At 35.0% G+C, this 14,943-nt stretch overlaps 2 protein-coding genes across 2 annotated transcripts; both read right to left on the bottom strand.

Annotated features, from left to right (window-relative positions):
* Positions 1-889: 889 nt before the first annotated feature.
* LOC143636930 (bidirectional sugar transporter SWEET5-like) lies at positions 890-3,683 on the bottom strand. The gene is made up of 6 exons (XM_077104407.1): positions 3,644-3,683; positions 3,159-3,195; positions 2,618-2,834; positions 2,377-2,538; positions 1,232-1,351; positions 890-1,133 (listed from the first exon to the last, which is right to left on the bottom strand). Exons 1-6 carry the CDS (start codon positions 3,681-3,683, stop codon positions 1,017-1,019), a joined length of 693 nt encoding a protein of 230 aa, XP_076960522.1. The 3' UTR covers positions 890-1,016.
* A 1,096-nt stretch (positions 3,684-4,779) lies between these two features.
* On the bottom strand, positions 4,780-11,362 carry LOC143636910 (benzaldehyde dehydrogenase, mitochondrial-like). The gene is made up of 13 exons (XM_077104391.1): positions 11,185-11,362; positions 10,575-10,690; positions 10,375-10,529; positions 7,016-7,260; positions 6,805-6,947; positions 6,558-6,711; positions 6,249-6,478; positions 6,085-6,174; positions 5,821-5,994; positions 5,581-5,718; positions 5,351-5,488; positions 5,210-5,271; positions 4,780-5,114 (listed from the first exon to the last, which is right to left on the bottom strand). Exons 1-13 carry the CDS (start codon positions 11,360-11,362, stop codon positions 4,841-4,843), a joined length of 2,097 nt encoding a protein of 698 aa, XP_076960506.1. The 3' UTR covers positions 4,780-4,840.
* Positions 11,363-14,943: the final 3,581 nt, after the last annotated feature.

Below are 14,943 nucleotides of genomic sequence, written 5' to 3'. Positions count from 1 at the left end.
CGCGTATCGCAAAGCTGCTTCGCGTATCGCGAATGTGCACTGGCTTCGCTGAGTCATCAGTATGGTTGCCACGTGTCGCCACGTGTCACGCATGCAGAAATGCTACTTCGCGTATCGCGAATATGTCTGGTCTTGCTTCTTCGCATATCGCGAAGATGCTCCAAAGTCGGTCCAAGTCTTTTGTCCTTCGCGTATCGCGAAGATGTTGAGGCTTGATTCTTCGCGTATCGCGAAGAATGAACTTTTCATATTTTCATTTCCAGTCCAGTGTCAAGTGCGCCATCAAAACGCCACATTACGCCCATCGCCCGAGTCCGTGTGCGTCGGGTGCTTCGCACCCTCCGCTAGGACTATGGAGAGTGGTTAGCCACATTAAAACATTTATATGGAAACTTGCTTTCTTATAAAGAGCTTCTATTTCTTTGTTTGTTTCCATGTGGGATGAAAGTATCTTTTCCTTATTTATACCTATGTGGAATGCTTCTATTTTCTTCCATCTTTTCATGTGGGATTTTTTTTTATTTCCTTAACATAAGAATGCTTAATTTTTCTTTATCTCATTTTTCCCATTACTTGTTTTTGAGATTATTTTAATCCTTCAACTTTTAAAGTTGACAACTTTAGTCTAAAATAAATATGGGTTTTTCCTAGATGTTAAACAAGAACCGTTGGAGTTCTTGATATGATCAAGAATTGTTCTCGTGTCTTTATTATGTTGCGTTACTTTTAAACGAATATACTTGAATCCCAACACCGTTTATGTAACAAAAATAACACATTCTTTATTTCAAATTTGTTGTATAGTATTTGAAATCGACTTGTCGATCTATAGTTTCAAAGAATCCTCCTAACACTATGTAGAGATACATGTACACCAGCTTGTATGGTTACAACACTTGCAACAACTCTCAGTACCACCCCATGCATGCATGTATTGATGACTTAAATCCACAAACACTTAGGCATGCCATACTAAGAAAATATTCGTCTTTGATCGAAGCTTAGGCGTTTAATGTTTACGACATTTGGACCTCGCCTTTTCCGTCATCCTCATCCCAATTGGTGGTACCATAATAGGTTGCATACAATGTTAGCTGAACTATTGCTGATAATGTTCCAAGAGCATTTGGAACCTAAATATGATACAACAAAATGTTGAAAAATCAAACAAACATAAATAAATAAATAATATTATTATGTATTGAAAACATTATCAAAAAGATCAACTTACGAATAAGTAAGGATCAAACGGCATGAGAGCATAAAGAGACCATACAATGCCACAGGCAAAGGAAGCAACTGATAAGGCAAGCGGCATGTATTTAACACTTTTTGTCTTTATCACCATTTTCTGTTTTCAATTTCATTAATCTTAATATAGAGTAAAAGGACTTAATAAAATAAAATATTAATATATGTTCTTTGCTTCTTAAATATTGTAATGAAAACATATTACAACTTCCTTAGTTTTAATATATGGAAGTACTTCGAAATGTAAAGTACGTAACTTAAAAAGTTATTTAATAATAGACCCTTTAATAATATGTGTATTAGAGCATTCACATTCATTTTTCTATCTCTAAACCTAAAGTTATATTAAAAATTACTAAATTTTCTTCATTTTTAATTAAATAATATTTTTTTATACTTTTTTTTGTCATTATATTTTCTTTTTCCACTACTCACAACCACTTTAAAAAATATATTAAAAAAAATTATAGTGTGTTTCATGAACTTTTCAAATATATAAAATAATCATTACGTTTTCTCTATCTTTCTCTCATAACACCCTAAACCTCTCCCTAAATTATAAAAACCTTACACACAGAATTTGGTAGGTAAAACGTGAATGCTCTTAGAGTCTTTGAGAACTTGTCCAAAATTCGAATACTTTTGATTCTTTTTCAATTAGTTTTTTCAAGTTGGTCAAATAAGGAAATATAATAATTTTTTTTTTTTGAGATGTTTCATCAAATTGACAAAGTATAGATTTTTCAGCGAGATAGACAAAGAATAGGCTCTTTAGTGGTGACAACCCTTAGTTGTCGCCGCTATTCCCTATAAAACCCCAACCCTTGGACTAAAATGATAATCAACGGCCAGACTTGATCTACAATTAGAAACATTGGCTCATGAACATGTCGCTGCTAATTGTGTCCCCGTTATTGCCTGAATTTCTTGTAGTAACATGTTATTTTAGAAAACTTTAATATAAAAGTTATGACTCTTTGATGTATTTTTTACATATAGGGTGACTTTAATAATCTAACCTTAGGTTGACTATTTTTCTCATGAAAATAAGAAAACTTATTGCCTTATTATGATATTATAACCTAATAAAACAATAGCAATAAATTATAAAAAGAGGTAAATTACCATGACTGTCAATGGAGAGGCATACATGAGTGTGTTGAAGACAAGGCAAATCATTCCAACAATCATAGATCTTGAGGCATGTGTGTGAAAGCACATCAATGTAACTACAACAACCACAGCTACGAACACGGCTTCGATAATCAGAACAATAATGATCTTTTTCTGCATTTTCGTAACATTTTAGTGTAGACCGAAATGATTAAAAAGCACATTAGTATAAGATATAGAGGCCGGACCATACGCGATCACTCCAAGTAGAATAGGCTAGGAAGATTATGATGAAGACTACTTCAATAGAGAATCCAGCACAATTGATGGTGAAAAGCAAAAGACTATCTGGATGTACAGTTGGAAGACTATAGAACATCCACATTGCACAATTTAGAATTGTGGCAACATATGGATCTGGCCTGAAAGCTTGAACTGATTTAGCTTTCATGATCTTTATAAATGTTGGCCTGCGGTTTTCGTAATCTTCATAAACGTCTAGATGTTTATTGTAAGATAATTAAAAGAGTAGAGATATCAGTGGGACCGGCATTGCAACTCCACTCCCATATTTAATTGTAAAACCATGTCTCATATTAGACATGTATGTCAATTCGTTAAAAATTGCCCATTGGATTATCCAAATATATATGGTACTGTTTTAATTTTTATATAATTTTTTTAAGAAATTCGAATCATAAAAACTTAAATTGGTGGATTCTTTGATTACTCTTGGTCTCTAACTCAATGACCAAAGAAATTGAACTAAAATACAAAAAAATTAGTGAAATTACGCAGACGATAGAAAGAGGATGAGCGCTATAATGTTCCCTGCATGTCCAAAATAAAACAAGTTAGACGAAAAACTAGTGGAAATTTATATTGAAATATAGATAAACACAGATTAGACATAACAATGTATTTGGATTTATACAAAATGTTATAACTATAAAATCTACAAAAGAACCATAAAGTTATAATCTAAATTTAAAAGTTTTTTGTGAATTCAAAGTATTATACAACAAGTGTATTATAGTAGGATTTTTGAAATGGTACTCCAAGTTTGTCATAAATGACTCGGTGACTCACTGGGTGGCAAACTACAACCATCAAAGCTTGAAACAATTTCACACATCAAACAATAAGTTTTCTTTATAAATCAATTATCCACATTTGAAAAATCTCAAGCATGATGGTACTATAGACGCGCAAAATAAACATAAAATTAATTACATGATCGAAATCTCTAGGTTTTTGAAAATAGAGTGACGAAACGAACCAAGTATTCCAACGAGGGTTCTTAAAGCCTCCTCGTCCATTTTATCGCGTTTCAGGCAACAAAACGGAGAGAAAACACTAAGAGCAAAAAAGATTAATGATCAACAAGTTGGGCAAATAAATGTTCAAAATATTAGATCCTAAACATGTGCAACCCAATGCGGAAACCACAAATGATTTATAGAAGAATATAGAAAACTTTGAAAAAAAGTTGAATATATTATAGGTCACTTGGTACTTATAAATTATAATAATAATAATGATATGTTATTAAATTTTGAGTCTAGAATTAGAAAGTAAAAAAAAAAAACCCTTTGCTGAATTTTGTTCACAGATTAATATTTGCATCTATTTATGCATTTACATTCATGTTTCTTACTCATGCGCATAATAGATACAAATTGTTTCAAGGCAAGCGTGTCGCAGGGAAACAGCCCGGATCACTAGCTAAGGCCCCTAAATGACCACTCGGTGATAAAGGAGGTAGGGGTGCAGAGACAGCCAAGAGGTTTGCCTAGAAGCACCCACCCTTGAAAGAGTGTGTCATAGCTATCAAGCGCTCTTGCACCAAATATAAACGGGGCTAAGCGATCGGGTAATTGCCTCCCAAGATACAACAAAATAGCGTATGTACATGTAAAGGTGATAACCAAATGTCTCGTATAAGACCCTAAAATGGCGAGCGGCGACGAGCAGTAAGACCCATGGACGATCCTTAATAGTTGGGGATCAATCACACCAAACGCACGTCCGCTTAACAAGTTCATATTATATGTACCTGTTACAAAAGGAGTTGGGTTGTGACTTACAAATATTAAAACTTAAGTTTAACTTAAACACGTGAACTTACCTTGGATTGAGTTCGGCTCGGTTAGTTTACAAACGAACCAATCTAAAGCAGTTTTATGTGAGCTACAAGTTTTTTAAACGACCCTAATTTCATACTTGTTTTATTACAATTGATCACTTGGTTCTGATTATTGTGAATCACATAATCATCGTCAAAACGCATGGCAAGACACCCTTTAAGTTGATGAAAGTAGTACTAAAAGAGTAGAAAACGGAAGTGCGAAACCAACCCATTTCAATCAAACAAGAAAATCCACCAAGACTTTAGATAAAGACGTGTCGAAATTGCATTATTCTTGTTCTGGCTACATACCAGAAGTACCAATATAACATGTAGTACCAGGTCAAATTACAACCAAGCCGGATCTTTCAACGCGGTAACAACAGCCTTCACCTGTAAATAATTATGAAGACCATATATACCCTTTTCCCTTCCAATCCCACTCATTTTATACCCTCCAAAAGGGATTGCAGCATCAAACACATCATAACAGTTCACCCAAACGGTCCCAGCCCTCAATCCACGGGTCAACCTATTTGCAGTATCAATGTTTTTGGTGAAAACACCAGCTGCAAGTCCATATCTTGTCGTGTTAGCCCGTTTTATCACTTCATCAATCTCCCTGTCATCAAAATCATGAGATTAAATAATTAATCTTGGAGTTTGTTAGCAATGTTATAACATGTTATGATGATTAATTGATTATGTGGGATTTACTTGAATTTCAAGATGGTTTGTACAGGACCGAATATCTCATCTTGAGCTATCAACATATCATCCTGTTTAAATAATAATAATAATAACAACAACAATATTAACATTTTGACCATAAAATGGATAACCATAGTTTGTTAGTACCTTAACATTTGAGAAAACTGTCGGTTGGATATAGTAACCTTTGGACCCGATTTTGTCACCTCCACATTCGAGTGTGGCATCGCTTTCAATTCCGGATTTTATGTACCGTAGGATTTTCTCAAATTGCTCGGAGTCGATCTGAAATTTTTTACAAAGTTCATAATCATATATAATTTAAAAATAAATAGAGGTCAAACGTGTGTTGACCCGAGCCCGTGTAGATCATGTACCTGAGGGCCTTGTTCAATGCCCTTTCGGAAAGGATCACCAACGGTTCGTCTTTGAGCCCGTGCTTTTGCTTTCTCCAAAAACTCATCATAAACACGCTCATGAACGAATGTACGAGAGCCCGCAGCACAACATTGACCCTAGAGTTGTCCAATTACTTTAAATTAGTGTGCGTTTTACAAATTTTGCGAGCAAAAAAAAAACACAAATATATGTGAAAGTGTAAAACATAAAATGCGCACTTGATTGAAGAAGAGAGCAAAGTGTGCTTGTTCTACAGCTCTATCAATGTTAGCATCTTCACACACGATAAAAGGCGATTTCCCACCGAGCTCTAAAGTCACAGGTTTAAGATTGCTTTTTGCAGCCAACTCTTGCACAATTTTGCCAGTTGCAGTTGATCCTGTAAAAGCTATCTGCAAAATTAAACATTAAATCATCAAATCCACTACTAAATTAGATTCTATCAAGTATAATAATAAGAGAATTAGATATTAACTATTTACCTTATCCACATCCATATGACTAGCAAGAGCTGCGCCAGCAGTCGGCCCGTAGCCCGAAACTATATTAAGAACACCAGGAGGAAGACCAGCCTACCCACAAAACATATATGTAATAATGAGTAAATCTAACCCTGAAGTCAATAAACGGATTTTGTATTAATTACCTCATGGAGCAATTTTGCAGCATAAATAGCGGTTAATGGAGTTTGTTCAGCTGATTTCAAAACAATAGTATTGCCGGTAGCAAGGGCGGGCCCGACTTTCCAAGCAAACATAATAAGAGGAAAGTTCCAAGGAATGATCTGGCCCGCAACCCCAATTGGCTCATGCAATGTTTGCAGATGGTAAGGCCCGTCTGCAGGAACCGTTAGCCCGTGGATCTTGTCCGCCCAACCTGCAAGTTCACAATACCTAATATGTAACTTATGCATGACAAATTATACAATTTAGTCAACAGTATAATGATTACTTACCAGCATAATAACGAAATAGTCGTGAAACAGATGGTACTTCGATTTTGGCAGCCTGTTCATATGGCTTACCGTTGTTCCATGTCTCGAGTGCTGCCAGGTCATCATTGTGCTTATCTATCAGATCAGCAAATCTTAATAATATACGCGATCTCTCCTGCAACAGTTGGAAAGAAAGTTACATAAAATTAATACCTTACAACTTTAAGTCTTAAAAGAATCTAAAACAAGATTGTGAAATGTTATTTACATAAGCAGTCATTTTAGGCCACAGGCCTTCATCAAACGCCGTGCGAGCAGCAGAAACCGCACGGTTGATATCCTCTGCATCACCTTCAGCTACATTGGCTATCACTTCCCCTGTACGAGGATCCAAGGTTGGAAATGTCTTTCCTGAAATAAATAAACAAAAAAATTAATTTTTTTTATCAAGATTATTAACTAAGAAAATCAAGTTTTACCAGATGCTGAATCAACAAATTTCCCATCAATTAGAAGCTGAGTGTAGTTAATCCGAACCGGTGGAGTGATCGGTTCCTCAAGTGCAGCAGCAGTACTGAATCTTCCAACTTCTCTTCCCAAATTAAACCTGTTTCCTGTAAAAAATAAAAAACAATTAATTAGGAAATAGTCATTAGTCAACACAAAAAAGCATGATCCCAAATTCAAAATTCTAGATTCTGTTACTAAAAGAGCTACTTTTAACCTTTTAATTAGGAAACAATCATAGTCAAAAAAACAAAATAGTTCCCACCAATAAAAGTTTGTATCTTTTTTCAAATCCATCAACAAACTAACAAGAAACCAATAAAAATATGCATCTTTTTTTCAAATCCATCAACAAATCATCAAGAAACCAATAAAAGTTTGTATCTTTTTTCAAGCCCAACAATAAATTAACAAGAAACCAGTAAAAATTTATATTTTATTTTCAAACTCATCAACAAATTATCAAGAAACCAATAAAAATATGCATCTTCTTTCAAACCCATCAACAAATCATCAAGAAACCAATAAAAATATTCATCTTCTTTCAAGCCCATCAACAGATTAACAAGAAACCAATAAAAATATGCATATTCTTTCAAACTCATAAACAAATCATCAAGAAACCAATAAAAGTTTGTATCTTTCTTCAAACCCATCAAGAAACCAATAAATTTTTTTATCTTTTTTCAAACTCATCAATGTACAAGTCAGCAATCAATCATCCTGTAACTTTCATTATCAACATGTGACCACACATTATAATTTAAAACCATCGAAAACGACAACGTATACAAACTAATCTTCTCTCTGAGGCATTTCATCAAACACTTGGACTGCAAACTTAAAACCATGATATTAATAATGAATTAACAAAGAGTTTTAACCAGCAGAAACAATTGTAGACGAAAGTGAACGGGATATAACGCCAGAGATTCTTCTAGCTGCCATTGTTGTGGATTACTTGCTTCTTTCACTTCTGTTATTATGGTTATATATATATATATGTGTGTGTATGTATGTATTAGCTACAGATGATCATGTGCATGAGTTTTGTTTTGTTTCATGAATTTTATATTTTAGGAAATGGTTGAAACGTTACCTCAATCTCAACCACCTTATATTGGTGTGTCACACCATTAGTCTACTCTTTGTTATTATTGATTTATTGGTGTTTGATGTTTTAATATATTTTGACTTTAAAAAGTTTTAGTTTTTTAAAGTTTTAGTTAATGGTTAAATATCACACTCAGTCTATCACACTGCTTAAAAGTTGTTTTACACGTTACTAAACAGTAAATATATCATTATATAAAATATAGTTATGTTTAAGGAAATTTAAAAACTACTTAAAAATCGTTTTACATGTTACTAAACACTAAATATATCATTATATAATTATATAAAGCATAGTTATGTTTTTCTTAAAAGAAATTTAGAAGAGAGATCAGATCGAGTACACATAAGATTTAATATATAAATCGTATGAAGTGAAAAGAAAAGGTTGTGCGGTTGCAAATTCATAATTACTCTAAATAGAATAATAAAGCTACAACAAAAATAGAGTAATTATTGTTACGATACAACAAAATGTAAATAGAATAATAATAATAATAATAATAATAATAATAATAATACTTGCGTTGCAGTTTACAAATATCACAAGGATTACTAATACTTAACTTGTATTTGGTTGTAGCATAATTACTCTATTAAGAGTACTCTAACTACAAAAATGCCATCGCGTCCTTTTTTGCACTATGTATGTTCATACGATAAAATTCGTTTGAATTTGATCCAAACACGTAATAAGTATAAGTAATATAACTAATGAAACAAGGTTGCTTTTTTATATTAATCATAATGACATTTATTACTACTGTATTTTATATTCTATGAGTAGATTGATTTATACACCTTGGTTTCTATTTAGACAGAATTACAGAAATTGTCTTTTATCTTTCATCCAAATTTCACTCGTTGTCCATCATCTTCAAAATTGATCCTTTTTGTCCTTTACGTTTCAAAATCCTTCAGTGTTTGTCCTTTTCGCCTAACCTGATTAGATTTTCTCGTTAAGTGATGTCAGCTGCTACTCATGTGAGGGCAATAAGGTCTTTTCAGCTATCCTTTAAATTTCCCCCAATATATACCCACCCTAACCCCCTGACCAATCATTTACTCACCTTCAACAATCTTTAGGTTCTCTGCAATCCAGAAACGTTCCGACCATGGTTCTCTGCAATTGTGGGAAAACGGCGATCATCCTCACATCATGGACCAACAGGAATCCTGGTCGGCGTTTCTATTCGTGTCCTGGCCAGGTAATTGACGATAATTAGCGTTTTTTACATTCTTTGTCTAAAATCTTGTTTTAATGTGAAAATCCAGAATTCAAGATGTGGTTTCGTTGGTTGGTACGATCGTAAGTGTCAAAGATGTGCTAACATCATTCCGGGCTTGCTTAGGGTGAAGGACAACCTTGAAGTTGTGAATATGAAAGGCTTGTCGAGAAACTGAAAGCAAGTGAATCCGACGCAAAGAAGATGAAGAAGTTCCTGATTGTTAGCTGGATAGGGTTTATTTTGTATCTTCTTTTGGTTCAAGGTGCGGACAAGTAATGTTGTGGGTTTGGCTTTTGATAGGTAGTATTTTGGATTTGGGGTTGGTTTAAGTTGTCTTTCGGATGTTATCATCTTTTGGGGTTGGTTTAGGTTGGTTTTAGGTGCAAAGTGCACGTCTTTTGTAACTCTTTTGTATCTCCAAGCAACATGATGTACAGTTTGTAGTTTAATGAAAGTGCTACAATGCACAAGTTTGTACCTGACACTCATACTGTGTTACACAACCATTTGGCATACTCTGGTGCACAATTGCAATACACAAACTCAAAAGTCAAAATTATTCATGTCAAACTTAATCAAGTCAAAGTGTTTAACTACTTTGTTACACAACCATTTGTCTCTAGTGCACAATTGCAATACACAAACTTAAAAGTCAAAATTATTCATGTCAAACTTAATCAAGTCGATCAAAGTGTTTAACACAACCTCAAACATAACCAAATCAACATAAACTTCATAATTCACATAACATAAGTTGTTCACAATACATAACCATAACCAGTTACAATACCTAATAAAGTCAAGTGCTCCCACAAAGTTCAAAAGGGACAAAATCATTAGAGGGTTCAAAGCACATAACCAAAAGACATTACTAAAGCAACATAACCAAATGAAGATTTAATGAAGCAGGATCTCATTAAGCTGCCTTCTTTTCCTTCTTTTTTAGTGGGCCTGTGCAAGTCCTCACATTATGGCCAATGCTCCCACACCTGCTACATGCTCCAAAAGTGTTCTTCCTTATCAATTTGCCAGTTGCTGGTATATCATCCTTTTCCACAACTGGCCTCTTTCTTGCCTTCTTGGGTCTGCCTGCCATGGTATGATGCTTGGGTGCTACAATGGTTATAGGAGCCTCACATTTTGTCTACAAAGTCATCCCATTTATTGGATTTACTTTAAAGGAATAAACCAACTTCCACCTATCCATTGTGTGCACCGGGTGAACCCAATTTTCTAATGCGCCCACCCTTCCTCCATTAGCAGCCATGAACCAAAGTGCAACCACAGCATGTCTGCAGGGCATACCTGTACCAATTACAAGTCTTCATATAAACAAGGTAACTTGATACAATTAATTCAAACCAAATATAATCAACATACCTATAATTTCTCAGCCCCTGCAACTACAAGTCCTCATTGCCAAATTGACAACACGTGGATCAGTAGGTTTTCCACTCACCTCATATAGATCCCCTCCATTCCACTACATACTGTAATGATTTGCTTGTTTCTGGATTGCTTCAAATAGTTGTGTGGCCCTAGGTGTAAGCAGGCCTTCATATTTATTAATAATCCCAAACACGGTCACAATCATTAAATACTCCCTAACATACTCAAGTGCAGATATGATGGGTCTGTCCCTGGCTTCCATAATCTTGCTATTGTATACCTCACACATGTTGTTAATCATTACATCAGAAATTGCCAATCATGTTAAAGGATTACACAAGATAATAAGCAGACAGTCTCCTAAGTTATCACAAGCATACAAATTATTGCTAAAGTCTTTAAAAACTAACCAGAGTAGTGTGACCTGGACCAGGATTGAGGTGCTATTTTTGACAACCACAAGTGTGCTTCCTTGTTGAACTCCTTTAACTCATTCATTGCAGTAAGAAACTCAGGTTTGGTTGTTGAGGTAGCATATTTGTATAACATGTTTTTGTACAGCACACCTCTATATCCTGCAAGCTTCATATTCTCATGGATGTGCCTAAGACAGTATCTGTGCTCAGCACAAGGAAACAAAGTTTGAATGGCTTAAAGAATCCCCTGTTCAACATAAAAAAAGGTTAACAAAGAACATAATGACAAATAGCAAGTGAACCTTTAATTCCTTACTTTTTGCATGTCACTCATGAAAGTAAACCTTGAATTGCTTCCTATTTCCAGATCTTTTGCCATAAGCTCTAAGAACCAAGTCCATGAGCTAAAACTTTCTGACTCCACAATTGCATAGCAAACAGGGTAGATTCCATTGTTGCTATCAAGACCCACTGCAGTAAGCATCTGACCTGGAAAGATGTCTTTCATAAATCACCATCTAGACCAATAAAATTCCTGTCTAATGCTTTAAACCCCTGTTTTAAAGCAGCCAAACAAACATATATCCTTTTGAACTGTCTGGTTGTAGCTTCATGAGATGATGGTACTTCAACCTCAATCTTAACAGTGCTACCTAGATTTTTATCAACCAACTCAGCAGTATAATCCCTAAGCAAAGAATACTGTTGCTTGTAGTCCCCTTCAACTTTTTTCTTTGCTTTCATCTTGGCCCTGTATGCTTTCATCTTATGAACACTAACACCATACTTCCTTCTAAATTGATTTTGAACTGCTTTAACAGGGATGTTAGGGTTTTCTTCAATCTGTTCTAACATCTGTTTAGATAGAAAAGTAGATGTGTAAGCATATATATTCCTTGATTGAATGCATGTGTGGTTGGTATTTAATGTCCTAACAACCCAACTTTGAGAATCTTTTACCTTGGAAAGAAACAAGACCCATGGACATTGATAAGCATGTGAATTTGTCCTTTTGCCCCTACCACTATCATTTAGTTCGGCTCTTGTTCCCACTAGCCCATTCCCCTTTCTCTTTTTGTTCCCATTAGCCCCTTTACTTTTTTCCTTTTTTCCTTTTCAGCTCCTTTGCCTTTGTGTTTTTTGTATTTGATTTCTGTTGGCTAGCAACATGCACCCCACAGTCATCAACCTCAAAGTCTGGCTTAGAACCAGTGCAAACTGCCCTTACTCTTATGTGATCATTTTGTTTAATTTTAATTAACCTTCTGCTTTCAACTGCATGTTGTCTAATCAACTTCTTAGCCTCTTCTTTTCTTCCAAATACCCAGCCAAGATAAAAGTTTGAGATGTTTTCATTCGAACTTCTTATACTATGAAGAATGTTTTTCCTATTGCCGATCTCATTCTCATCTGATTCTGACCCACTAAGAAACTTGTCATTGTCTATTACATCCTCACCAAAGTCTAGTTGTTCTAAATCATCCCCATCTTCAACATCTGTATCAATATTCATTCTACATCCACAATATATGTATCATCATCATGTCCACTTCAGGGTCTGTCATGTTATTCTCCTCATCCACAATATACGTATCATCATCATCCTCATTGTCATCCCTATTCTCCTGTATATCCTATTTCTCGTTCCTAAGCCTACTTTGCTCACTAATGTCTACATCCTCTTGATAATTCCCAAACCCACTAGAATGACCAATATCTATATCCTGATTGTCATTTCCAAACCCACTAAAATGACCAACATCGATGTCCTCATTGTCAGCCCCACTAGATTGCTCAACATCATGTCCACCCCACACTAGATTGCCTAGCATCCAGCCCAGCCCCACTAGATTGCCCAACATCTTCATTTAACTTTAAAGGCACAATAGCAAATGGTCCAGGTTCATCAATCTCTTCAATAGTGATGGACTTAGACTTAGTTGGTGAGGTAAACAATTCCTTTATGTTTTTAACACCATGAGTGGTATAAACATGGATGAGCTTATGCTCTTCCACATGTCTAGCTAACTCCAAACAATCTTTGTCACTACTTAGGTGTTCAAGGCCATTGTCTAAGTTCTTTTCAGGATGCAAGAACTGGTAGTACATTGGCATTGTCCCATTGTAGCCTAACATTTCCAACATCAGATCAAGCTCATGAATTGAAAACTTGTCTATGTCTATCAAGTCCACAAACGTTACCTTACCTCCAACATAGGCACGGTTTGGAGGTGTTGTTAACCTACCACCAGTATGCAAGCACAAACTGAAATAACTAGGATATAAGCCTGCAAAAAAAAATTAAGTTAATCAACGGTTAATCGTACCTAGGGTTACAAATTGTAGCGAAAGACGCAACATTACCGAATAGATCATCGAGGTCATAATCTTCGGAGTTGATGATAGGTCTTTTTGTGGCTGAACCCTAAGTTATCGAATAGCGAGGATGAAGAAGATGGATTATTGATCTGGTCAGAGGGTTAGGGTGGGTATATATAGGGGGAAATTTGAAGTATAGCTGAAAAGACCTTATTGCCCTCACGTGAGTAGCAGCTGACATGACTTAACGAGATAATCTAACCAGGTTAGGCGAAAAGGATAAACACTGAAGGATTTTGAAACGTAAAGGATAAAAAGAATCAATTTTGAAGATGATGGACAACGAGTGAAATTTGGGTGAAAGATAAAGGACAATTTTTGTAATTCTGTCTTTTATTTATACATATTTTAAGGCATTATATTTATTACTCTTTAAATATTTTAATGCGCGGAGATTACTAGTTTGAAACATATTTTATATGTTTACTTTGGATTAGCAGTCACTAGGTGTATTTAAGGTGATTATTTAATCCACAATTCTTTAGTATAACCATAGATCAAACAAGTACTACACACTTGTGAGTTGTGAGTCGTACTACACACTTGTGAGTTGTGAGTCTTGTGACAACTACATGAGCTAGGCAGTTAGCCGGGATGCACAAAAATATTTTGTCATTAATTATATATTTTCCAAAATTAATTAATTGGTTGGGTTGAGTAATGAAAATTAATGGGAGCGGTGTTTTCAACTTATGATTGTTGTTGTCCAGTCGGAGGGCGTAGACTCGTGGGAGTGGCTTGGAGATAAGTCAGGAAATTTCACGGTTAATTCGGTTAAGAAGCTTTTAGTGAAAGACAAAGATTTTAACAATAATTACGTTATAAAATGGTGTAAGTAGGTCCCAGATAAATATAATATCAATACTTGGATGGCGGAACTGAACCGAGTCGCAACTTGGTAGACCTTAAACAGAAAAAAATCCAGGGTGTGAGGAGTTTATGTCCTCCTTTTGAGTTTGGGCTAGACACAATTGACCATATAACGACAGGTTGTATGGTGGCCGCCAGGGCCGGCTCCGAGAAAGCAAAAAAACTTTTGGGCAAAGGTGAAAATTTTTTTGGGCCTTAAGTAAAAGAAGTATTTTGTTGGGTTTAAACAGTCTAATTTGTATATGGGTTTACTTGGTTAAAATTGGGGTTATGTAAAAAACTTTTGTATAAAAAGAAAGATTAAGCATGTCTTAAGTGGGGGTAGAACCAACAACCTCTTCATTATAAGTAATACCCATTTGTCACTAGACCAAGCAAGTGGTTATGTAATTGTGCTTAGAAATTAAATATACATATTGTTTTTAATAAAAATACATATAATTTTTTTCAGATAAAATTTTTCGGGTCTAGCGTGGTGTCGGGCTTGTGGTCGTCGACCACCCA

Source organism: Bidens hawaiensis, unplaced genomic scaffold (assembly GCF_021521415.1).
Source record: "Bidens hawaiensis isolate Kalapana, Puna unplaced genomic scaffold, B.hawaiensis_p1.1 tig00008086_1, whole genome shotgun sequence".
Classification (NCBI taxonomy): Eukaryota; Viridiplantae; Streptophyta; class Magnoliopsida; order Asterales; family Asteraceae; genus Bidens; species Bidens hawaiensis.
This window is presented reverse-complemented; position numbering and strand designations above follow the sequence as displayed.

Excerpts from the sequence above, each read along its gene's own strand:
- LOC143636930 (XM_077104407.1), bottom strand. The coding sequence starts at position 3,683 with ATGGACGAGGAGGCTTTAAGAACCCTCGTTGGAATACTTG. Across the intron at positions 1,352-2,376 it reads CCTCTCCATTGACAGTCATG|AAAATGGTGATAAAGACAAA; the intron begins GTAATTTACCTC and ends AATTGAAAACAG. Across the intron at positions 1,134-1,231 it reads CGTTTGATCCTTACTTATTC|GTTCCAAATGCTCTTGGAAC; the intron begins GTAAGTTGATCT and ends TATCATATTTAG.
- LOC143636910 (XM_077104391.1), bottom strand. The coding sequence starts at position 11,362 with ATGAAGCTTGCAGGATATAGAGGTGTGCTGTACAAAAACATGTTATAC. Across the intron at positions 6,712-6,804 it reads GGCCTAAAATGACTGCTTAT|GAGAGATCGCGTATATTATT; the intron begins GTAAATAACATT and ends CAACTGTTGCAG. Across the intron at positions 5,719-5,820 it reads TTGCTCTCTTCTTCAATCAA|GGTCAATGTTGTGCTGCGGG; the intron begins GTGCGCATTTTA and ends GGACAACTCTAG.